Source organism: Musa acuminata, chromosome BXJ1-1 (genome assembly GCF_036884655.1).
Source record: "Musa acuminata AAA Group cultivar baxijiao chromosome BXJ1-1, Cavendish_Baxijiao_AAA, whole genome shotgun sequence".
Classification (NCBI taxonomy): Eukaryota; Viridiplantae; Streptophyta; class Magnoliopsida; order Zingiberales; family Musaceae; genus Musa; species Musa acuminata.
The window spans coordinates 34,719,603-34,745,290 of record NC_088327.1 but is presented as its reverse complement, the minus strand read 5'-3'; the positions used below and the strand labels follow the sequence as shown (position 1 = coordinate 34,745,290).

General features: G+C 38.5%; 1 protein-coding gene across 1 annotated transcript; it reads right to left on the bottom strand.

Annotated features, from left to right (window-relative positions):
* Nucleotides 1-3,669: 3,669 nt before the first annotated feature.
* On the bottom strand, nt 3,670-21,921 carry LOC104000077 (MA3 DOMAIN-CONTAINING TRANSLATION REGULATORY FACTOR 1). Its single transcript, XM_009422028.3, has 4 exons — nt 21,664-21,921; nt 21,326-21,574; nt 5,893-5,987; nt 3,670-5,758 (listed from the first exon to the last, which is right to left on the bottom strand). The coding sequence occupies exons 2-4, from the start codon at nt 21,549-21,551 to the stop codon at nt 3,986-3,988; spliced, it is 2,094 nt and encodes a 697-aa protein (XP_009420303.2). The 5' UTR covers nt 21,552-21,574; nt 21,664-21,921; the 3' UTR covers nt 3,670-3,985.
* Nucleotides 21,922-25,688: the final 3,767 nt, after the last annotated feature.

The following is a 25,688-nucleotide window of genomic DNA, read 5'->3' as shown; positions in this document are numbered from 1 at the left end:
GTGTCTCTGTTTCAATTTGTTTCCTTATTTAATATTTAAATATTTATTTTTAATCTTCTTGTTAGCTTTCCAGTTTTGGCTCATTATATTTGTTTTTTTATTTTATAATATAATCAATTATCTTTCGCCGCCCACGACTACCCGCATGGTCCCCGCCATAGCTTCCAATCACAAAAGATCAGTTCCTCCGCCGACATGGCCGTCGCGAACTCGTAAGGCTCACGAACGAACATAATTCGTCACCTCAAGTGAGCCCCACTTAATTCTTCCACTCGTAAGCACGTCGAATGTACGTGCGAATTCGTTGGGTGGCGCAAATCGGCAGGATGTGTGGATTTATTTTATTTTTATTTTATTTTATTTTTTTAATTTTAATGATAAGATTATAAATGAGAAATGAAAAGTCAGCAAAGGGAGGACTTGACTTGCTAATTGAGGCAAAGATGATGGACTTGTTGGCTTCATAAATATAATTGTTAGACATGACTCTGCTGGGGAATATACCATTGGTTTGTTAGCATATCCAAACTCACATAACACAATGACATTAAAAAAAAGCATCTACCTTTTAGAAATTGTATGGCTTCGCCCCCTTTTCGATCACAATCCGAAAAATGAATCCCTCCCTTATCCAAAAGATTCTCAAGTTATTAGCTCCATTTTCTGGTGCTGTCGTCTGTCTTTGTCGTAGAAAAAGAAATTTCAAAAGAATTTTTACCAAGTTGTAGACTTGTTTCTTTTAACAAAAATATGTGCTGTTTTAGACGAACGAGAGAGAAGAGAAAGGATAGTGTAGAATTCCTGTCCCCTCTCCCTCAAATATTCACTGTTCTAAGACTAGGGTTTTGATAGGACACATTGTGTTATCGCCCACGACGATGCAGACGTGAAACTTTAAATCCGATGTGGTGCATAATACACACATGGCGGGCAGCCGCTCGTCGCCCCCTCCGTACGAATAACATCATCATGGTATAGTTGTCCCCGAAAGCTCGGGGCGACATCACGCGACGCTGATCCGTGCAAGTCGATCAACGCTCGCACAAAAGCTTAAGCCGATCGCCCGAGAAGCCGATCGCAGTTAATTGACCCCGTATGATCAACTCATCATCATAGGTACAAAAGCTAACCCTCTTTTAATTAGGAAGAGAGGACACTCAACTCCCCTTAACTCCACAACACTGACTTGAACTTCGGAAGGGTCAAATCGGGAAATCCTCATCCCGACCTCTACCTTTGTGCAAGAATTGACAACGAAACAACAGTAACCCGTCGAAAGAGAACCACGCTCAGGAGATGATACATAAACCTAACCCGATCCGACGTCAACATGACCCAAGCATCCGCATGAGCAACCTTGCGCATCCAGGACTGGATCGAGCTGTGCTGACACCTCGGCCATTGCGTAAAAGTTCACCAACAGGTTTAAAGATAAATTAGTTCCGTCCCTCCAGAGACTTAGTATCCTTTTCTTTGCCTATCTTTTTTTTTTTTTCCAGCGAATTTGCCACCTCGCCGGTTCTCATCTTCATGTTCTTAAATTACAAACACGCTTCCTATGTTGTAAAGAGAGCCCAACCATTTCACTGGTGGAAAATTGATCATGCATGTCTCAGTTCAACCATTTGTACGTAGAACTCAACGTCCCTATATACTTGCAAGTCACCCATGTTCTATATTGGGACAGGGTTGAGTTTGTTTTGGTCCAATTCATGGACGAAACATAGAAAAACTCTCACGGTTTCAGTATCCCAGAAAGTTGACTAAAAAGCTTTCTGCTGCACCTGCATTACCAAATATATACCATAAGACGAGAGATGCAATGCAACATTTATCATAGCAGTGGTTCATGATGAGAATCTGACAATATTTAGTTTCTATTTGCCAAATCCCACCAAGAGTTTCGGAAACTTCAAATAGTTTGATCGCCTAAAACCAAATTTCTATCTAGTTGAATCACCCTGAAGAGTTTGTCATACTTTCTCTCCATCTTAGTTGTCTTACATTTATATTTACTGAAACTGTCTAACAGAAGCATACCATTGCAATCTATTTCACCCTCCTCTTAAGGCTATTTACATACAAACATTGGAGATCTACCACAAACTCAACTGATAGTAACTTTACTTTGCCATCACTAGTTGAACAATATGGGATGCTAATCGTTGTTATAACATATCTATAGTCATCACAAATTGCAAGACACTTTTAAGAAATATAATAAAGTATGCACAAGTAATTTCACCTTGCCTAGTTTTTCACTTGCAACAACTTCTCATCACCTCAGCCTCTTTATCTCCACAAGCCTGGTATCCATTTGCAACACATTTTGTTCCTCATCAATTAATCCAAAAGATCTATATTGATCACTAACAGCATATTTAGTGCAGTCAATCCGATACATAAAGCTTATAAATATGATTTCGCACTAAACAATCTTTTCTGGCAGATTAACCAGAAATAAACATAAATGAAAAAAATAAAAGCAAGGAATGGGGCAAAAGCTAATTAAAAATTTTATTCTAACATCTATAAAGCTAGATTAATCACTTTTGTTCAATTTGGAGATATCTACTGCATGTCACATCCAGATGAGCTTTTGGATGTTGGATCGGGTAATAGAAATGTAATCTATCAAACGAGTCTCATTGCATCAAATCCGACTTTTGAACCACAAGAAGGCAAAGAAAAGTCAGAACATACACGAGGGATGTGATGCCCTTGTGATAATTGAAACTATACATGGTAGAAAATTGATGTGGTTCTTAACAAGGTTTGCCATGTTATACCGACCAAGCACATAGGTCCTACCTACTAACGAAACATATGGCAGTGGGGTAGGACAGAAGAAACATGTGGCAGTGGAGGAAGAGGACCGGGGAGGAGGAAGAGGAAAGAAGAGGAGGATGCAGTGGTGGAAAAGGAAGGAGGAAAAGAAAGGAGAAGGAAGAAAGAGGAAGAGGAAAGAAAAGAATGTAGTGGAGGAACAGGGGGGAGGAGGGAGGAGGAAAAGAAAAGAGGAGGAAGAGAAAGGAAGAGTAGGAGGCAGTGAAGAAAGAGGAAGAAGGAAGAGGAAGAGCAACAAAAAAGAGGAAGTCGTGGATAAAGAGCAGGAAAGTACCTGAAATGAAAGACGACAACGAGCAGCAACAATGACAAGCAGGTTGAGTTGAGGAAGAGGTAGACCTCTTAAATTGTTTTTTCTTTTTTTATTAGTCTATCCGGACCCCCCAAAATGGAGGCAGTCTACATACCAGCCAATATGCTGTCCATTTCATACCAATCTGGTCTGAGTAAATGGTGTTTCTTGGTTCTTATGCATCCATTGGATATCTACCAAAAAGACCAAGGTCACCAAGAGTTGTGACAAAACTAAAAGATGACATATAAGATACTAATAATAAATCAATAAGCTATAGATAGAAGCATGAACAAGTAGAATAACTAACATATAAAGGACATTAGAATAACACAATTCCTTGCATATGCAAACAAAGTACCAAATCAAAGAAAGTGAATGTGATGATATGTCAAACACAAGCTGAAGATATTGCCATAAACTCAACTTGTAGTAGAGTTCTTAATGTTGCTAAACCATGATGACGTAAAATAAACTATCAGTAGTGAATAATACTCCAAAAATATTAGTACTGATCTCAGAGCTCCACGAAACAAAAAAGTGAGACTATTCATTACCAATCATACAAAGACCAAATAATGTGTATCACTGTTCCTTTCCTAATTAGTCCTTGTCAGAAATCTATCCAACACAGATTATCTTGAAAATCAAAACCAAAAAGGTGCTACTTTCTAACCTGATATAGATGCCACATCCATGAAAATTCACCAGAGACCAAAAGAGGCTCATTCTTACCAGATTACCAGAAGAAATAACAGCATGACAGTTGGAGGAAACTAAAGAAATTTCTGATGAGAACTGAGAGCCTGCCCAACTGCCTGCAGTGTCTGGGACTTGATTAGCTGTTTAAAAGGACAACAGTAGCCAACCATATTTCTTGGCGTGCTCTACAAATGTTTGGAACTTCTCCTCTGCATTGGGTATATCAAGGGCCAAATCATCAAGACCATCTCTAACTCTAGAGAATCCTTTCGTCATTTGATTGATCGTGATCAACCCTTCACCAAAACATTCATGTAGAAAGTCCAGGAGTCTATCACTCTTCTCCATAGCCATAATCAAGGTTTTTTTCACTACCTCATGATTGAAGAAAGGCATACCCAAGTCACGAATACACTGGCATGCTTCCCTGACATCACCTCCACTCTCGTACTCCTCCAGAAGCTTTACTATCTTGTCTTTCGCATCTTCCACTGCCCAACCGGTGCCACCACCCCAGCACCTCAGTAGCCTCTCACCAGCATGGCGGGCAGAAATAAGAGACCGAGCCATATGCACAGTTTCACTTCCACTGCAATTGGGAGTGAGCTTGTTGCTGATCTCCTCCAAATTTAGGGGTGCTAGTACGTCATCAATCACAGCTCTAGAAAGAAAAAGAGCTAGCTCATTTGAGGCATCCAAAATATCCAACGCAGTATCCTCAGCAGATTCCAAAAGCATTATGAATCCATTAACAATATCATCTCTTGAGAATATTTCCGTACTTAGTGTGGATAGCAGAACAGATGCCATCTCCCTTTCCCGGTTTTTCCTTTCCATGGAAAGTGTGATCAGTTTTTTGATAAAAACAGGATTGTACTCTGGAACAGCAAGGTCCTGAAGGCTTCGAATGAGCTCAGTTATGTCATCTGAGAGAAAATATTCATGTATTATAGTAACAGCTTCTTCCTTGTACCGCCTTAACTTCTCAGAACTTTCATTATTGCCATCCTCAACAGCACCTTCAGACTTGAGAAAGGAAGGGTCTAACCATCCCTCAGAAATTGCTTTAGGAACTAGTATCTGGAACAAGGATTTAGCAGTTGGAATATCAAGAGAAAGATCGTCAAGACTCTCGGCAACCCTAGAAAAGCCTTTGATCATTTGACTAGAACTGATCAGGCATTCTTCTGCTGCTTCTTTCAAAAGCTTTAAAATTGCATGCTCTGATGTTTGGATCTCCATCGCCAGAACCAGAGCCCGCTTCACAACCTCATGATGAAAGAAAGAGACCCCCAGCTCCCTTATGCACCTGCATGCCTCCGCTGTCTCTCCACTCTCTATATATTCCCTTAACAAATCTGTGATCTTCTTCTTAATCTCTTCGACTGTAATGTGCACAGTACCACCCCATCGTTGTTCAACTAACTCAGCATGGTGTGGAGCAGACAGATAGCTCTTTTCAGCAATTTGTATAACCTGAAATCCTTTAGAGGATTCAGAAAGAGTTCTCTTTGCTCTAGTAAGGAAGGCAGGAGGTAAGATATCATCAACAACTGCACGGGCAATAAACAAAGCTAGGACATCAACTGCATCAGGTATGTCAACCGCCAAATCATCAACAGATTCAAGTAGCATTACAAATCCATGGCTAATCTGAGCTGGACTTGTTACATCAGCATAAAGAGAAGAAAGTAAAACTGACGCCATCTCTTTTTCTTTGTCATGTCGGTCCATTGCCATAGAAATGAGTTTTTTGACAAAGAAGTGATGGTACTCATCAGAACCAAGGTCTCCAAGATCAGTAGCAGCCAATTGTACGTCACCTGTGCTAAAATACTCCTCAACGATTGTCACCACAGACTTCTTGTAATCATCTACAGGGTCTGAAACAGTGGTACCTACCAGCTCATATGGTTCCTAATATTTACAACAAAGAATAATTAGAAAATGAAAGCGGCCTGAACTGCATTTGCTGTATCCTCTACTAGAACACAGAAATATGCACATCAACAAAATTCATGTGTGAGAGAGAAAGAGACCAAGACTCGTACCTCTCCACTATCATAATTTGGGTCATTTCGGTCAAGACATGAAGCTGCTTCAGTGTCAAGGAGCTTACCCCATGTGCCTTTACCACCAGCACCATCTAGAGGCAAATTCAGATGACAAAAAGTGTGAAAAAATATGACACAAAATGTGCTCAGCAGAATAGGATAAGTATAATAGAATTTATCAGAATAAACTGTCACAGATTGTAAAGTTGCACTAGTGATATCATCAAAAAAGATCAATGACCAAGCAAGTAGAAAAAAATAGAAAAAACAGAAAGATTTATTGATCTCTTAAACTTCTAACAAATCTGATATGCAAAGTTTAATAAATCCAAAACCATTTTCTTTAGCACAAGTGATTTCTATTAACTGAAAAGTCAGGATTATGCGATGTACATTCATAATCCTAGACTTCAGCAAACATAGACTACCCTATTACTCTACAGCCCAGAAATATGGAGTTCTGATTATGATAAAAAAAATGTTAAAATTTAAAAGGCTAGAGTCTCCACATTGTCAGAATTTCAAATATTATTTTCAAACTCATATTTATCAGAACTTTTGCCAGAGCTGGATGATACTTAAGCATTAAACAGATGTGACATTTAAATAATTGGACTAAACTATGATAATTTGATCTACAAATCTCCTTACACATGCATAAGCATTAATAAGCACAAAGTGCATAGTTTTTATTTGACTCATAGCTGCTCCAAGCAAGTGGAAAAGGACTCTTTCCAAACTAACAGGTTTATGAGTATTGAAATTTTACTAATACCACTCCTCCAACTTAGATTACTCCTTTTTATTAAACAACACTTTGCAAATTATAAATGCTGTAGCCTTAAAGCCTTCTCTACTCCCTGTTTAAGTAGAGAACATCCACCAATCTGCTTCGACAAGTATAATCTCAAAATGTAAAGAATCTAATGCCAAATTGAAATTAATTTTTCAGGAATCTAGATTATGAAGTTTCTGTGAAAAGTTGAAAAACTAATGGGTCAGTATCTTGTGAGATACCTGATGGTTACAAAGATCACATTTTGAGAAAAAAGGAAAAGTGGGAATAAGTGCTACATGACAAATATGGTGTGAATGATAAACCTTATCAGTGAAGTGATGACAAAACATAAATTTTATTTATGCCTAATACATGGATTGATGAGTTCATTTGCATCAACTGATGGATTTACTAAAGAACCCGACATAGCACACAGGGTAAAATCTCTCGATTGTATTAAAGAAGACAAGATCGATTTCCACCATTAGAGACCTACCATTTAAGAAAAATATTATGACTGCATATTTGCTGTTTTAAATGCTTGAAATTAAAATTAAGATAGTATTCAGTTGGGGAATAATATCTTGTATAATTTCTCCTAAGAAAGCATTAAATCAGATGAAGCATCAGCTGGTCCCTTTTGAAAATCAATTTTACTGATTGCCTATAACGTGTCCTGGCAGTGTCAGAAGAGGCCCCTGGTGATCCATTTATCAGTGTACAAATTATAGGTTGAGCTATAATATGCTGCTTTAATGAAAGCTTGTTTCCTCAGGGAAGGTAACCTTTTCATTCTCTGCTCCCTCCCTCTCATACATTTTCCTTGATACTCCTTTTTTTCCTGCTTCTCTTGCTAATCGCCTCATTTTTTCTGTTTTCTCAAGGCATAATTCTATGTGATCAAAAACAAATAAAAGGACTGCAATTACTCTTTACCCTCCCTTCTTTACCTCTGCATATTCTATTTATTATTGCTATTGTAATTATGCTGGCAAAACAATTGGTCTAGATTCAGATCAGAATACTAATATACCAACCACATTGATAAGTTGTATTCATACAACAAGCAACCAAAGTGGAACAAGTTTTAAACATCAAGGCCATTGTTAATGTCCTGGCGATAATCCAGGACATCATAAGATATATATGCCACTATCAGTGTTACTATCACTTCAGTTCCTTAAAGAAACAAATGAAAATCAAGCAAGAAAACAACAAAAACAACCAAGTATCAAAAACAAGTTTTAATGTTTCACCGACAAGCCATAAAAACATAAGGGCATGTTTTAAGAAAAATAAACACAGTGCTATATAGGAGACACATCCTGACAGCAAAACCTTTTAAACAAGTTTGCTCCCTCACAAGTTAAGAGAGGATCGTTATATAGTAAAATGGAACTTCTTTGGCCAAAAAATGAGTTATAGTCGTAGAACGTTTTAAGGAAACCAACACTTCATGAGAGTTGAAGTTAATCAGACCAAATAACTCTTGAAAGTATATAATAAAGACAACAATAATAAAATGTTTTAAACTTTTGAGTCAAAAGTGAATATTTAAAATCATATATACACTTTTTGTTAGATAATTTAAATTGTGCTAACATAACAAATATCTTATTTTTACAATGAATAGTTCCATGGGTCTAAGAAGTGATTATCAAAAAAAGAATAGACAGATATGTACTAAACCCTTTGCAACGAATGCTTGTGTAGACATAATAAGCACTCTAAAGAAACACCAAATGTGTAAGTAAAGACCAAAAAGTAATTAAAGAGTATTACTAAGCTTCTAAATGCCACTAGTCAAGATTTCTTGAAGATTCAAATCAAAAGAAGAAAAAAGGAACGCTACATTGGAGAATAATTATAAATTGACAAAAAGAGAATAGAGAAGATCCATGGTGTGAAGATGTTTCCAATGTTATCAAGGAAAGCTGAATGAGCATGTCAACTGTGGCTTAAATTTTGAACCCAAGCTTAATTGAGTCATACTGCAGTCCATACAATGCACCTAAAAGAAGCACATAGTGATGATGCATATATTTTAAGACCTTACCAGTTACCACTCACCATAGATCTAGGTGACTGGACTTTATAAATATATTCATTTATGGCAAAGCCCAATATTTGTGTCCTTTGGGAAGGTTTTCTATGCTGAGAAAGGAAAAGTGTAAAGACATTAGTTTAAACACTAAAAATATTCTTATGCTTTTGCTTTTTTCCGCTGCTTTTTCTTCCTTCATTCCTTTGTACCTACTACCACCCCTTCCTCTATTGCCATTCCAATTTTCAATTTGTCTTATGCCTGCATTTCTTTTTTTTTTCTTTTGCATTCTCTACTTCCTCTTCTTCTTCATTCTCTACCACACTTAGATTCAATTGTTCACATTACTTTCTCGCTCCGCTGACCTGCTTCATTCTCTATGTGCTCTTCCTCAACTTTTGCCAAGTTACTAATGTTCCCCAACAATCATCGAGAATGATAGAAACCTTCTAAATTCATTCAAAAGAAAACTATCATGGTCAATCCTGAAAATATGATCCATGAAATCAAAAAGGAAAAGAAAAGTCAATCATGGTTCAAGCAAAGAGGAATGCATGGTTTGTTTCAATTTGTTGTCTTGAAAATAACAGATTACATCACAATATATATGGTCGCTTTCCACTGGTGTAATCATAAATATCTTAAGGATGAGATTCCATAAAACGTAAGCAAAATCAATGTAGAGATAGATGCATTTATTGTCTTTTATTATGGCCGAACTATGTTTTAATTTGAGATCTAAGAGAGCACGGACTGATGTATGCAATTTTGGCAATTGAAGCTAATAAAGAACAGTGCCAATTATTTAAAAGGCAACAACTATTTCACAATGTGGATCTAACTAAAAAGATCAATTAAAAGGAGAAAAAAATAGAAATGCATGGAGGATAAACAAAAAGAGGTGGAATTGGCTATATTTATAGAAAGTTTATAACATAATAGAATGCTTAGAAATAAGCAGCATATTTCAGAAGATATACTGTCAAATAGTCTACAGATTAGTTCATGGACCAAAACATCCAATCAGGAATTGTACGTGAGTAGACAAAGTTCTGTATACATTTAATAATGTATTATGAGGGTAAGCAAGAAAGAACAATGAAAATTCAGATAGATACCTGGTAACAACATCTGGATTTTCAAGATTGCTCATGTTCCCTTGAAGAATAATTATACAATTCACTAAAAGATGAAATCAAAAAGAATTGCAGTCATGCCTCATCAACACTTGGGTGTTGTACCAAAGACATCAACATAGGGTTTAGAGCATAGAGATAGAGAAGAAAAGAGAGAAAGACATACAGTCTCCCAAGGGTACTACACGATTTAGATAAAACCAATTAAGCCTGTAACATATGGTAACAGCATAAGCACACTTGCAAACACTATGTGTGCATTGTGGGAACCTAGTTAAGCTGTATGGAAGGTAGTCTACACATACGATCTTATATGGTAACAGGATAAGCACACTTGCAAACACTATGTGTGCATTGTGGGAACCTAGTTAAGTGGTATGGAAGGTAGTCTGCACATACGATCTTTTAGGGGAAATAAGCATAGAGTAGGGAATATAGTTGCTCAGTAAAGCGCGCATCCGAAATTGGCATTCAGAGGCACAACTAAACCTTGGCACAAAAGACACTACGAGGACAAGTAAGCTATGAAGAATGCATAGTACACAAAGGTTAGGATAACTGAATTCCAACTATGACCGACAATTGCAATGGTGCATGCAACATCATCTCAGTGCTATTCGATCAAAGCAACTTAGGTGGGACTCGGTGAAGTACTTGAAACCCACGAAGGGAATCGACTTAGAAGGCAGAATATGCAATAGAAACACCAACTTTATAGAGCTTTCATTGGATGGAGATCAAAGACATGAAAGCTTGTTAAGGCAAGGCAGTATCATGTCATTCCTTAGTTTCCTCATTTAATGGGGTAGACTCATCTCGTATGGTACCAAAGTCGAAGGGGGCACATGCATGTTATCTTAGTAAGGAAATAGATGGTAGGACTAAGGCTAGAGATCGACTCAACTTACAGCGATGAAGGTGGAGTAGAAAGGCCTTAGCATGAGGCAAGGAGCCACGAAGTCTAGCGCTCTTAAAGAATATGCGAAAGTGTTGTCATTTGAGTTGTTAAAAGGGAAGCGATGGGCAACATAGATTGTGTTGGAGGCATAGGCCCAAGATCCAAACACTAACACACTTTAGTGGACTCCAAGAGCTATTGGGCAATGGACTAGCTTAGAGTTGAACTTCCGTCAATGACCAAATGCTATGGGGACTAATCAAGTGGACAAAATTCAATTGCCAAAGAAAAAGCGATTATAATTGAAAGGTGACGAAGGCCTTGCAATGTGTTGGTAGAGGCTACACAAGGAAAGATCGCCAATCTGAATTTTCAACACCAAGATCATAGGGCAATGGAGATATCGCTAGGAGGCGATGTGGTGCAGTAGGTTGTTTGTGGAATAGTTCGAGGTAATACAACACACAAGCAAGTCCCATGAAGGCATGGTTGAAGCTATTGAGAGCTCTGGTTTCATTGGGCAACACGATGGTAACAAGGCCTAAGGATTCAATGAGTGAATTCCAAGGTAACATAGAGGTAGGTCTTCCGTGCATCAGTGATTTAAAAAGCGCTAGGCGCCAAAATGCGCTAAGGTCCAAAAATGCCCTAGCGAAGCGAGGCACTAAAATATAAAAATATATAATATAATTAATAAATAAAAATATGCTATTAAATTATGAAAATCTAAGATACAAAATCATAATGTCACATTAACAAAAAGTTTCAAAATTCAAAACAATAAAATTTTACATCAAAGTCATTCTTCATAATTAATATTATTGAAAATTAATAGTATACTGTTGAAACCTAACAGTATACTGTTGTATACTGTTATATTAACAATATTAACAGTATTGAAAATTAATAATTTCAAATAAACTTAACAATATTAACAGTATACAGTATACTGTTAATATTATACTGAAGAAGAAGAAGGAAGAGTGTAAGGGGGTACTGATTGAGAAAAGAGGAAGCGGCAGCGGGAGCGGGAGCGACGACAGCAGCAGCAGCAGCGGGAGCAGGAGCGGGAGAGGCAAGCGGTGACGGCGGCTGCGGTTGCGAGTAGCGACAACGTCGAGCATCGAGAACGGGAGCGGCAGCGGCAGCGGCAACGAGCCGGGTTAGGGTTGGGCAGCGATAGTTGATATCGGTTTTAGTTGGTTCGATTGAACCAACCAACCACCAGAGACCGAACCAGACCTAAAATCCTGGTTCGGTCGCCTGGTTTAACCTAGGCGCTCGCTCGTGTTGAATCTCGGATTTTGATGATGAAATCAATTGATGGGTTAATTGATCTAATCCATATTATTGAAGTTAAGTGTGCAGGATTAACTACGATAGCCTGAAAACATAAAGCAAGGACACCGGAGTCAAGTTCGATGGACGTTTGAGAGTCCGAAGATTCGTCGGAGATGCTGCCGGAACCAACCAAGAAGAAATCGGAGACTTGTCGGAACTTTCGGAAGTCCGCCGACGAGATCGTCAGAGGTTCGCGGAGATCACCGAGAAGGCTTGGCTACTCGTCGAATTCGTCACAAGATCGGGAGCCTGCTGGGAGTCCGCCGGAAGCAATCCGAGGGCGTATCGGAAGTCCGCCTAAAGATCGCCGGAAAGCTCGCCGGAACAAGACTCGACATTTGCCGATTAAAAACTTGCTTAGGATTATGTTTTTAGTTACGTAGTATGTAATTAGGGTTAGGATTAAGGGATAATCCTATATCCTGGTTAAGGGCCAATTGGGCTCGACATCGGACTAGTTTGGGCCAAGTTTGGAGCCCAACCAGTGAGCTGGAACAGTCCAGACGGTGGCACCGCCCAGAACCCGAGGATCGGGCGGTGGCACCGCCCAGCACTCGAGAGGTCCGGCGGTGGCACCGCCAGTACACTGTCTATGTCAGACACAGACAGGCGGTGGCACCGCCAACCTCGGAAACCCAAGAGAATTCAAAATTTGGAGCCCAAATTTGAATCCTCTTGGGGCCTATAAATACCCCTCAATTCTCAGCTGAGCTTACAACCTTTGAGAAGCAAGAGATTGAGATAAAAGTCTTAGCAAAGCCTTTAGCAAGTTTTTGTTTTCAATAGCTTGAGTGTTCACCTCCCTCTTTCTCTTTGAAAATTTGTAAGAGTGTGAACCACTTGTAAAAGGTTGTAAGAGGGGTATTTGTCCTTCCCCTTCAAAGTGATTTGCTAGTGGAAGTTGGGAGCCTCTTCGAAGAAGACTTCGCAAGTGGATGTAGGTCATTTTGACCGAACCACTTTAAATTAGTGTGTTCCTTGAATGTGTGAGTTCTTACTTTCCTGAAATTGTTATTTACACTACTGCTAGTTTTCGGTTTTAATCTACTCAAGTTACTATCGAAACGAAATCTCCTCGTATTTAGGAATTCGGTTTCAAACTTACAAGTTTTAATCCGCTGCACTAATTCACCCCCCCCCCCCTCTTAGTGCCGCTCCGATCCTAACAATTGGTATCAGAGCCTAGTATTTCTCATTTCGTATTTACACCCAAGAGAAATGGCTCTTCATGGCTTTCAAGAGGGCTTTTCGGTTGTTCGTCCACCTTTGTTTAACGGATTGGACTACACTTATTGGAAAACTCGAATGAGAGTTTTCTTGATTTCTATGAATTTGGATTTATGGAATATTGTTGAAAACGGTTTTCAACTTCCCTCTAAACCGATGAATGAATGGTTGAATTTGGAGAAGAAGTATTTTTCTTTAAATGCAAAGGCTATGAATGCCTTATTTTGCGCTTTGGACAAAAATGAGTTCAATCGGATTTCTACGTGCAAAACGGCTTTTGATATTTGGCGAACACTTGAAATCACGCACGAGGGAACTAGTAGAGTCAAAGACTCGAAAGTTAACATTTTATTGCATGATTTTGAGCTTTTTCGAATGCAACCAAGCGAGACTATAGGCGACATGTACACCCGTTTCACGGATGTCGTCAATAATCTAAGAGTTCTTGGTAAATCTTTTTCGAATTTTGATCTCGTAAGCAAGATCTTAAGATCCCTTCCAAAAAGGTGGGATCCTAAAATAACCGCAATACAAGAGATAAAAAATTTAAATGATTTTCCATTAGAAGAATTAATCGGGTCATTAATGACCTATGAAATGACACTTTTAGAACATTTTGAACCCGATGAGCACTTAAACCACCTTCCAAAGAATAGGAAGGATTTGGAACTCCGGACAAATGAATACCACTTGAGCGATGACTCAAGTGATGAGGACAATGATGAACTTGAACTTCGAACACTAAATCTTAATAAGTTCATTAAACAAAAATCTAAAATAAACAATGAACTTGAACGGAGGAAGAGGCCAAAGAAGAGGAAGGCAACCAAGGATGAATCAAGAACTTCCAAAGGTGAAACGACGAATTGGGCTTTGATGGGCTTCGACTACAAGTAACTTAACTCTCTTGAATTATTTTGAAATCACTTGAAGTTTTTCATGAGTGCTTAATTTAGATAGTAGGAATAGGAAATAAAAAAAATTATTTTTCAAAAATTATATCATGTTTTTCTTTTTAGCATCATTGAAAAATTAAAAATTTTCAACATGAATTTCATGATATAAATGTGAGGCATGATTTCATATGATCAACCAATCTGAGAACTTACGATATACTCAAAGATTTTGCAAGGCATATAAGACATTTGTATTACACAAGCTTTTGCAATTCATACAAGTCATGCTATCGATGCGCATAAGACATTTTCATTAAGTCATGCTATCGAAATGGTACAAGTCATCACTTCTCCCCCTTTGTCATCAACAAAAAGGAGATGAGACTCGAAGCACACAACTGTGATCATAAAATCATTAGAAAAAGAATTCAGCATTAAGATTAATCATACAAAATTCATTCAAAATTAATCTCGCTAAAAATATTTATCCAGAATTCATCTAAAAAATTCAGCATTCATCCAGAACAAATTAGCATTTATCCAAAATTTTAAAATACAACTCAAAAGAAGGTTCAGTTTTCGTTCAAAAGAAGATGACAAACTTCTAACTTGACATTAAGAGAAATCAGAACAGAATAAGAAGATACATCGATTAATCCTTAGGAGGTAATCCATAGTGCTGATATATGACATTTATTTTTTGATTCATTTGTCGTAGTTCCTTCAAAATTTCAATTTGCTGGATTTGAATTTGTTCTTGCTGCGATTTGAGTTGGTCTTGCTGTGATTTGATCTGATACAATTCTGCCATAATGAGTTCTTCAGAGGATGAAACAAAAGCTGAAGGTGCTGCGCCAAAGGGAACTAAGCATGTTAAATTGTCCCTGAAAATAAGCTTCTTTAAATGCATTTTCCGAAAAATGTCTCATCCTTTTTCCGTTCTTTTATGGATTTGATTTCATCCTTCTCTTTCGATTCCAAATGACATATTAAAGTACAACCCAATATCTTAACCTATCTTGAGTCAAACACCTCTGAAAAATAAAAGGGGGGAAGAAAGATTTTTTTTTTTTTCTTCTCTTCCGTAATATGCCAGCGGTGGCACCGCTCGTTTTGGCGGTGGCACCGCCCTAGAGCCCCTTTATAAGCCGAAGGGTTAGGGCCGATGGTGACACCGCCCCCAACCCGTGAGAAACTGGCTCAAGCTCTCCCACAACCTCTCTAAACTCTCATTTCAACCTTTAGAAGCCTTGGAGAGGAATTCTTGTTGGTCCAAGCTCTCCATCTTCCAAGAAATTCTCCATAAGGTAAATTCTCCATAAGGTAAAATTCTCCAAGCTCTCCATCTTCCCTCTGTTCTCATTAGTTTACCTACTCTTTACAGTTTCATCTATCATCTTGTCTAGATAATGACTCCTAAGAGATCAAAAAGGGAAAAGGGTTAAAGGAGATTCATATGACCAAGATCTTTTTAGATCCAAAGAAGTAGCTCTTAGGTTTCCAAATTTCGAAACAAGATGTATCCATAAGGGTAAACACGTTGATCTCAATGAACTAGAAAACCTAGAACCCATTAGGTGGTTTGCACATCTAGATGCCCTACCTCTCCTACAAATAAATGAACCAATTTATCCTAGGTTAGTTAGGCTATTTTATGCAAACTTATGTGTGGATAACGATAGCCTAAGTACTTACCTACTAGGAACACAAATTAGAATTTTTTATAGTACTATTTGTGAACTAATTGGAATCACTGAAAAAAATAGGGGCTGTTATTTTAGAGGTAAATGGGATGTCAATATAATCGGAGCAACTTACTCCGAAACCGTCGAAACTATTTTTGCAAATCCGGACCTCGGCATAATACCCAAGAGTTGCGAGCACTTACTGTCCTTTAACTATAAAATTCTTCATCATATCATAACAAGCATACTATTCCCTAAGCAATTTCATCTTGATGAAATGAGTCAAATAGAGATAAGCACCATGTATTGGATTATGACCGGTCAGCATAACTGTTTTGGATACTCAATCCGGCAACACATGCAGGGTATTATAGCTAGAGACACTATGTTGCCATATGAGGGGTTAATTACTCGACTTCTACTTACCCATGACATTTGTATCCCACCCGATGAAGAAACAATTCATCATCAATAGAAATCTACTTAAAAGACATAGGTGCACATTTAGCAATGGTATATGGGTTAGGCAACCTAGAAGGACTGATCCAATTCTCCCACTAGTAGAACACCCCGAAACACCAATTCTTAGGGGAAATGAATCTCCTCTCCTAGTCCCTTTGGCGCAGCACCTTCAGCTCCTGTTTCATCCTCTAAAGAACTCATTATGGCATAATTGTATCAAATCAAATCACAACAAGACCAACTCAAATCGCAGCAAGAACAAATTCAAATCCAGCAAATTGAAATTTGAAGGAACTACGACAAATGAATCAAAAATAAATGTCATGTATCAGCACTATGGATTACCTCCTAAGGATTAATCGATGTACCTTCTTATTCTGTTCTGATTTCTCTTAATGTCAAGTTAGAAGTTTGTCATCTTCTTTTAAACGAAAACTGAACCTTCTTTTGAGATGTATTTTAAAATTCTGGATAAATGCTGATTTGTTCTGGATGAATGCTGAATTTTTTAGATGAATTCTGGATAAATATTTTTAGCGAGATTAATTTTGAATGAATTTTGTATGATTAATCTTAATGCTGAATTCTTTTTCTAATGATTTTATGATCACAGTTGTGTGCTTCGAGTCTCATCTCCTTTTTGTTGATGACAAAGGGGGAGAAGTGATGACTTGTACCATTTCGATAGCATTACTTAATGAAAATGTCTTATGCACATCGATAGCATGACTTATATGAATTGCAAAAGCTTGTGTAATACAAATGTCTTATATGCCTTGCAAAATCTTTGAGTATATCGTAAGTTCTCAGATTGGTTGATCATATGAAATCATGCCTCACATTTATATCATGAAATTCATGTTGAAAATTTTTATCTATCATCGTAGTGAAAATTCTCTTCTCATTCGACTTGAAAATGATTTTCATAGCTAGAAAATATGAGAAATACAAAGTTTCGTATTTTCTCATGCTTAATGAGAATAACGATAAGTTCAACGGTTAGAACTTATCGGTTTATGCTTGAATTCAAAGGGATGGAATTCAAGTGTTTTTATCTTCTCATAATATGACATATAGATAGGGGGAGTTATGTTTAACTTCGTCATCAATTGATTGTCATAAAAAAAAAAGGGGGAGATTGTTGAATCTCGAATTTTGATGATAAAATCAATTGATGGGTTAATTGATCTAATCCATATTATTGAAGTTAAGTGTGCAAGATTAACTACAATAGCCTGAAAACATAAAGCAAGGATACCGAAGTCAAGTTCGATAGACGTTTGAGAGTCCGAAGATTCGTCGGAAATGCTGCCGGAACCAACCAAGAAGAAATCGGAGACTTGTCGGAACTTTCGGAAGTCCGCCGAAGAGATCGTCAGAGGTTCGCAGAGATCACCGAGAAGGCTCAGCTACTCGTCGAATTCGTCACACGATCAGGAGCCTGCTGGGAGTCCACCGGAAGAAATCCAAGGGCGTATCGGAAGTCCGCCTGAAGATCGCCAGAAAGCTCGCCGGAACAAGACTCGACATTTGCCGGTTAAAAACTTGCTTAGGATTATGTTTTTAGTTACGTAGTATGTAATTAGGGTTAGGATTAAGGGATAATCCTATATCCTGGTTAAGGGCCAATTAGGCCCGACATCGGACTGGTTTGGGCCAAGTTTGGAGCCCAACCAGTGAGCTGGAACAGTCCAGGCGGTGGCACCGCCAGACTAGGCGGTGGCACTGCCCAGAACCATAGGATCGGGCAGTGGTACCGCCGGACTGGGCAGTGGCACCGCCCAGCACTCGAGAGGTCCGGCGGTGGCACCGCCAGTACACTGTCTGTGTCAGACATAGACAGGCGGTGGCACCGCCAACCTCGGAAACCCAAGAGAATTCAAAATTTGGAGCCCAAATTTGAATCCTCTTGGAGCCTATAAATACCCCTCAATTCTCAGTTGAGCTTACAACCTTTGAGAAGCAAAAGATTGAAATAAAAGTCTTAGCAAAGCCTTAAGCAAGTTTTTGTTTTCAATAGCTTGAGTGTTCACCTCCCTCTTTCTCTTTGAAAATTTGTAAGAGTGTGAACCACTTGTAAAAGGTTGTAAAAGGGGTATTTGTCCTTCCCCTTCAAAATGATTTGCTAGTGGAAGTTGGGAGCCTCTTCGAAGAAGGCTTCGCAAGTGGATGTAGATCATTTTGACCGAACCACTTTAAATTGGTGTGTTCCTTGAATGTGTGAGTTCTTACTTTCCTGAAATTATTATTTACACTACTGCTAGTTTTCGGTTTTCATCTACTCAAGTTACTATCGAAACGAAATCTCCTCGTATTTACGAATTCGGTTTCAAACTTACAAGTTTTAATCCGCTGCACTAATTCACCCCCCCCTCTTAGTGCTGCTCCGATCCTAACAGCTCGAAGCGCCCAGCACCTGGGCTCGGGCGAGTGCCCAAGCGACGCCTCCTTGAAGCGCGCCGCCTGGAAGTTTAGCGAGGCGCTCGGGCCTCGCCTCGCCCGAGCGCCTAGGCGAGCGCCCGAGCGCCCTTTTAAATCACTGTAGTGCATGCACCAAATTTGCATCAGATGAAAGCTTGGACATCTACGATGGAGGCGCAATACCACAAGGATGGATCTTTTGAGTGCAACCACTAAGTTCTATGAGGGACTTAATCATACTAAGGTACGATAGTATATACTCAATGGTGGGCTTCTCCAAAGCTTATATTGCAAGCCTAACAAGTCAATAAACAAGACCAAGTAAGCAAATATTGTTACCAAGGACACAAAGAGAAAAAAATCGACACGAGCATTACAACATGATGGCAAAAGCCATGTGTAGGAGTTGCAATCGACTTTCCATCAACTAAGGGAGAACTACTTGGATAGCACAAAGGTGTTGAAGTGGTCAAAACGGGTAAAGTAGCGACAATGAGTCCAAAGAGACTTAACTAGTCAAAATCAAATATGGTCAAAACGAAGATAGACTTGGAAGGGAGTGTCACAATGTCTAAATATTTTGAATTGCAAAGAGAAGAGAAGGGACACAATTTTGAGATGAAGGATAGTAGGATCGTGTGCAGGAGCACACATCACTGTATCGTGAAGACGGGATTTCCCTGGAGCCCCTGATTCCTCACTCTTATGGGGGGATAGCATAATGGTTGTGGAAAGGGGCAGGGAAAGTGGAGAATGTAGTGCTTGCTCCTAGTAACAAGACAAGATAAAGGGGCAATAACCAGGGAACTTTATGAGACCTTTGTCGAAAGACTTCTCATCAATAGCCAAAAATGAGGGGTCTTTGAGTCGATGTAGTAGTGATCGACCAAGGAACAGAGTAGGCAACATGCGGTGTGGTACCTATTCTACTTATGAGAGTAGGTGACAAAAATGATAAAGAAGTTCGTACAATCCTATAGAGATGACCAAATCTATCAAAGATTTGCTCTAATCGAGGCAAAATTTTACTCCTAGCAATACTTCTTGTATTCTGGAATTTTAATGGCAACGAAAAGGCGAAGTTCACTAGCTAACTTAGCACAAATATAACATTTTGAGTGTTTTAGAAGTGTGAGCAAAAAAACAAGCAAAGGCTAATAACCAGCTTAATGCATAAAGCACAACCACAAACGAAGTTAAGTACCTTCTCAAGTTTTGAAAGAATAGGTGGCACCAAGTACATTAGTCCTATTAGTTATCGAACAAAGGAGCTCGACACGTTTTTAAATAACCTTCGAAGAGTACTTAGAATAGGACAAGTCAACAAATCCACACCAATTGTGATATGTTCTACCAAAGGTAGCTTGTCTGCTTCATTTCCTAATGTAGTGATAATCAAAAGATGGAGGTGATGTAGGGACCTACTTGGATGTGATGGCTAAGAAAAAGTGGAATCATTGGACAAATTTGACGGAGAATAAGGCCTCAAAATTTCAAATTCTGTACGGCCATGCTAGTTAACCTTCAAGCAAGACATTCAAGGGATTACACGTAATAGGGAAGGCCATTTTCCTTCATCAATGGGATCTGAGGGACCAACAAAGATTAGCACAACTCGACAGACCTTTTTCCTTCATCAAGGGGGTTAGAGAGACCAACGAAGATTAGCATATATATATATATAATATACATATATATGTATATATATATACATATATGTATATATATATATAATTATATATATATATATACATACATATATATAATTATATATATATATATTAAGGGGTTTTAAGATCTTACTCACTAAATTATATATATATATATATATATATATATGATATAAAAATATTTAAATATCCTTTAATTTCTTACTATTTGAGAAGGGATTTTAAAAGGCATTGATGTTTAATTAGAGTGCCAACTAGCAAACAAATGAAAGACCACTCAGAGGAATATATGCAAAACTTAACTCTAGAGAGGCAAATGTAAAATTCATAACTTTAGCAAGGCACATATATATATATATACACACACACACACAATTTAGTCATATCTATGTATATACATATTATCAAAATGGAGCTCAATGACATCTTAAATGAACATGGGCCCTTGACTTCAATTACTACGAATCTTCTCAACTTTGGTACTTGAAAGAAGCATAAAATGCATAGGATGATGAACCCATATCTGTCTGAGGCACCAACAGATAATGCCATAGACAATGCACAGGTCATCATATCATGTGCAGTGACCTATCAGTTTTCACTTTGGATGCAACTTCAGACACTATAACTTAATAGAGAATACCTTTGAAACTGTTGTCTTTTATATGTAATTTTAGACATCATAACTTAATAAACGAAAACTTTTGACTTTACATCTTATTCTGTCCAGATAAATGTGGAACAAAATCAAAGTAATGTTGCAAAGGATTCTGTTAATCATCTAAGTATGAATTACTGAAAACGAAAAGAAACACGCGATTGCGGAAAAATGGTTGTTCAGTAAGGCAATCATCAGCATTACGCAAACTCACCCTTCTTCACTCGCACTGGCTTCCCCGAATGCGAGCGCCGGACATGCCTCACGCCGCCTCCAACCGCGGTAGACTTCCCGCCACACCCGACCTTGCTCTTAAGTTCCGGAAGCAGCAAGGAAGTCCGTGACTTCGGCGACGAGGACAGTACCTCCGCGTTCTGCACCGCTATCCTCAGCACCTCCCTCTGTTCGTCCGTCAAGAACCCCTCCTTCGGCGATGCCATCTTCCCCGACAGCCCCGGCCGATCTGGAACAACGAACAAACCACAAATGTCGCTCAAATGAGAACCCGAGTCAGTCAATCAAGAAGGAATCCGCGCCTCCCGCAAAGTCTACCGTCGGAGGAGGAGGGAATCGAAGATTCCAAAAAGAAACGGAAGAGAGAGATTTCGAGAAAGAGGGGTATTCGCAGTGGTGTTGGTCGAAACGGGGGCAGCGAGTGAGAGCGAGCGTGAGGAGATGAGGATTTTGAGGGAAGCGCTTCCGGATTGTGATCACACGTCAGGGCAAGGAGTGGGCAGCGGCCGACTCACACGTGGCGCACTCGGTTTTGCGGCGCCGCGAAATTTTAGGGTTTTGCTGCCCCAAGTTTAGAATTGAGGATGTCGGGTTTTCGAATATACCAAATCACATATTTTCGACGAATTCAGAAATATATATATATAGTTAAATCAAATTTGGCATCAAATTATCACATAAATCCCAACTATCAACTATGATTAGGGATTCCACATTCTTCTATCTCCTCTCGATATTTGATATATTATGTCTCGTGGATTTTATTTAAATTTCATCTTTGTTGGTAGGAGGAAGCATGGAAGTTTGATTTAATCGAGTGCCTTTGTCTTCAACCATCTTTTGTCAAAGTTCATGTGGGTGAGTGCTTTTCCAAGTATGCTAAGATTCAAATTAGGGATCAGAATGAGCTGTCTTCAAAATTCATATTAGCAATCTACTTCTAGACTAACGATTGTTCTGGATTCATATTAAATTTGTAAAAGTTATGTAACAAAGACGTCCTTATAATCAAGCACGAAAGTTTCTTTTTCGAATACGAATAGTTTTAAATTGATATTTGAATAAATTTAGATACAAAAGTAGGTATGAAATGATTTGTTAATGAATTCTGATAGAAATGTAGATATACAAGCAAGTTCAAATTTCAATAAAGGTCAAGTAAATTCATAGGTGTGTCGTTCCTTCCAAAATACTCAAAAGATAATAATACGAAATGATATTTTTCTATTCTGTTATTTTACAAGAGTTAATAATCATAACGATTTAGCCTAATTGTGCAAAACTATGATTGGTTTCAAACTTGAAACCAAGTGTGACTGAATAACGTTCGTGGAATCTTCAATCGATAATTATTTTTATATAAAAAATATTAAAAAATATTAAAAAATTTGAGATAACATCATATGTATATGTATAGCGGAATAATAGAAATAAAAATTTTATATTTTTACATAAAATGGTCTTTTGTCATCATGCGAAGATTGGTGTGTAAAAACCCATAAAACCAAAAAACTATGCATATAAAAAAAATTATGTTACATAGGGAAATTGTATATCTATAGGAGACAATGGAGGAGGTCGATTGTCCTCCTCTTTAATGATGATCCACATGGTAGGAACCGCAAAGACGATCCTCAAATCGCTGCTCAAATTCTTCACTATGCACCACGCAATCAAGAAGGAGTCAACCCTTCTTCTTGCTATCCACATGCCCCAAACATGGGCTATTGGATGAGGAAGGGAGAGAGAGAGAGGAGAATAGGATGCGACAGCCAAAATAAGTTTAGTCTATGGTCCTTTGATTCCCTATCAACTTAAACCTAGGGAGATCGTATATCCATGAATTCATGTAGATCTGTATGAGACGATAAAAGAGGTCAACTGTCCTCCTCTTTAGTGGTGATCCACATGGTAGGAGCTGCAAAGATGATCTTCAAATCGCTACTCAAATTCATCACTGTGCACCACGTAGTCAAGGAGTCATCCCTTCTTGCTATCCACACACCCTAAATAAGGGTTGCTGGTTGAGGAGGAGAGAGAGAAATGAGAATAGGAGGTGCCAGCCAAAAGGGGTCAAGCCTATGGCCTTTTGGTTTCCTCCTATTTATAGAGGCCCCTTGTCAACTTAACCCTAATGGATCCTACCCGATTGGGTATTAGATCTATATCCAACTACCCAAGTCTTTTATATTAGTGGATCTCTATCCAATAATATCTCATTGGCTCTTATTGGATCTCATTTGTAGGATCCAATAATTCAAGGGTTTATTGGATATCTAATAAGATAGGGGCTCCAACGGATATCTCATATCCGAACATCTACTTGTCATAGCACCTATCATATATGTGTGACTCTCTAGGCCTAATATCGAGTTGGTCGTGAGTTATACCTGTCAAAACTTCTTATGGCCCAGTGAATTATTATCTCTATAATAATTCATTCAACTCATCTACTACGGATGTACTATGCCACTATGCCACAATCTCCAGATAATACAGAGGAATCCAATTCATTGGACCTATATGTCCTTAGTTACTAAGTTATATAGTCCCTCATCCATCTAATATCTAAAGGTTATATTTCGAGCATGGTGTTGTCAGGCCCATACAGTTTCTACTCGAGTATCGCTCTAATCGGATACTCCCGATGGACTCTTTTTCTCTCAATCTGAATGATCATAGCTATGAATTTGCTTGAGTAATAACACATGAGATATTTCTCTTATGACACCAAGAGAAAATAATTCTCTATTGACACTCAATAGCAATCGTAAGTTTGGTTGTCACTCCCGATGATCAGTTATGCTAGATCTGAAACTTCCAGACCTATAAGTCTGGTATCAAAAAGTGGAGTACTCATACAGAACATCCTTGGTGTCTCAAGTCTAAGGATCATATACACTACTAGGATGATGAAATCACTATCTGACAATGAGGTATCATCAACCATCTAGCATTCCATGAGCGGATCAATTAGTAAACTCATTCTCTAATGAGCACTTGCACTATATCTCTAGTGTCCCTATATGAGCAACTATGAGACCAATTACTTCCATCATATGGATGAGTATACAACACACCAGTCTATCCGGTTATCTTTATTAGGAAATCTAAGGACGACATCATATACGTAGCAGAAGAATAGAAAATAAAAATCCTAAATTTTCACATAAAAGGTTTCATCACCATGCGAAGATCAGTGCAAAAACCCATAAAATTAAAAATCATATGTGAGATAGTTGTGTTATATAGGGAGATCGTATATCCTTGAATTCCTGTAAATCTATGGAAGAGGATTAAAAAGGTCAACTATCCTCCTATATAATGGCGATCCACACGGTAGGGGCTGCGAAGATGCTCATTGAATCACCACCCAAATCTCCACACCTGTTGGATGAGGAGGAGAAGGGGAGAAGAGAATAAGAGATGACAGTCAAAAAGGCCTTGCCTATGGCTCTTTGGTTCCATCCTATTTATAGAGGCCCCCTATCAACTTAACCCTAATAGATCCTACCTTATTGGTACTAGATCTCCATCCAACTACCCAAGCCTCTTAGATTAGTGGATCTCTATCTAATAATCTCTCATTGGCTCTTATTAGACCACATCCATAAGATCCAATAATTCAATAGCTTATTAGATATCCAATAAGATAGGAGCTCCAGCGGATATTGTTGAATCTCGTATTTTGATGATGAAATAAATTGATAAGTGTTTATGATTTAATCTACGTTTTGAGTGACGCAGGATGCTTTGATCAGGGAGAGACAATTAAAGCAGAAAAAATCATGTTGGGCATGAGGAAAACATATCAGAAGATTGGACGTTGGGCCAGAGGATCGGTCGACGTATCGATAGAAGGCTTTGAGCCATGGATTCGAGCATCGGGCCAAGAAGAGCATATATTGCTCCAAGGATATCGGAGTTGTGGAGTCAACTGGTCGATTGGGCAATAAGCCACAAGAAAGGACGATGTGCCGAAGAATCGGACGAAGCGTCGATGGACCAATGATATGCAGGACAACATGATTCAAGCTTAGTAACAATTGTCTAGATCAAAGTGTGTTTTTACATGTGTAGGATTAACTACGATAGCAAGGCATAAAGCAAAATGAAGTTCCAAAGTCAAGATTGTGATTTCGTTGGGAGTTCGAGAGTTCGTCGGAAGTCCGGACGTTCGTCGAAAGTTCTACAGGAACCAGCCGAGAAGTCTCAGAGCTTGCCAGAGAAGCTTGTCGGAACTCGCCAAGAAGATTATCGTGAAGTTCAGGAGCTTGCCGGGAGTCCGTTAAAACATTGCCGAAAGATCGTCGGAAGTTCACCGGAAGCTCATCGGAAGAAAC

Bases quoted from the DNA above. Each gene is read 5' to 3' on its own strand.
- LOC104000077 (XM_009422028.3), bottom strand. From the start codon at position 21,551: ATGGCATCGCCGAAGGAGGGGTTCTTGACGGACGAACAGAGGGAGGTG. The intron at 5,988-21,325 runs GTGAGTTTGCGT...ATTTGCCTCTAG, and splicing joins GCCAGTGCGAGTGAAGAAGG to ATGGTGCTGGTGGTAAAGGC. The intron at 5,759-5,892 runs GTACGAGTCTTG...TGTAAATATTAG, and splicing joins CAAATTATGATAGTGGAGAG to GAACCATATGAGCTGGTAGG.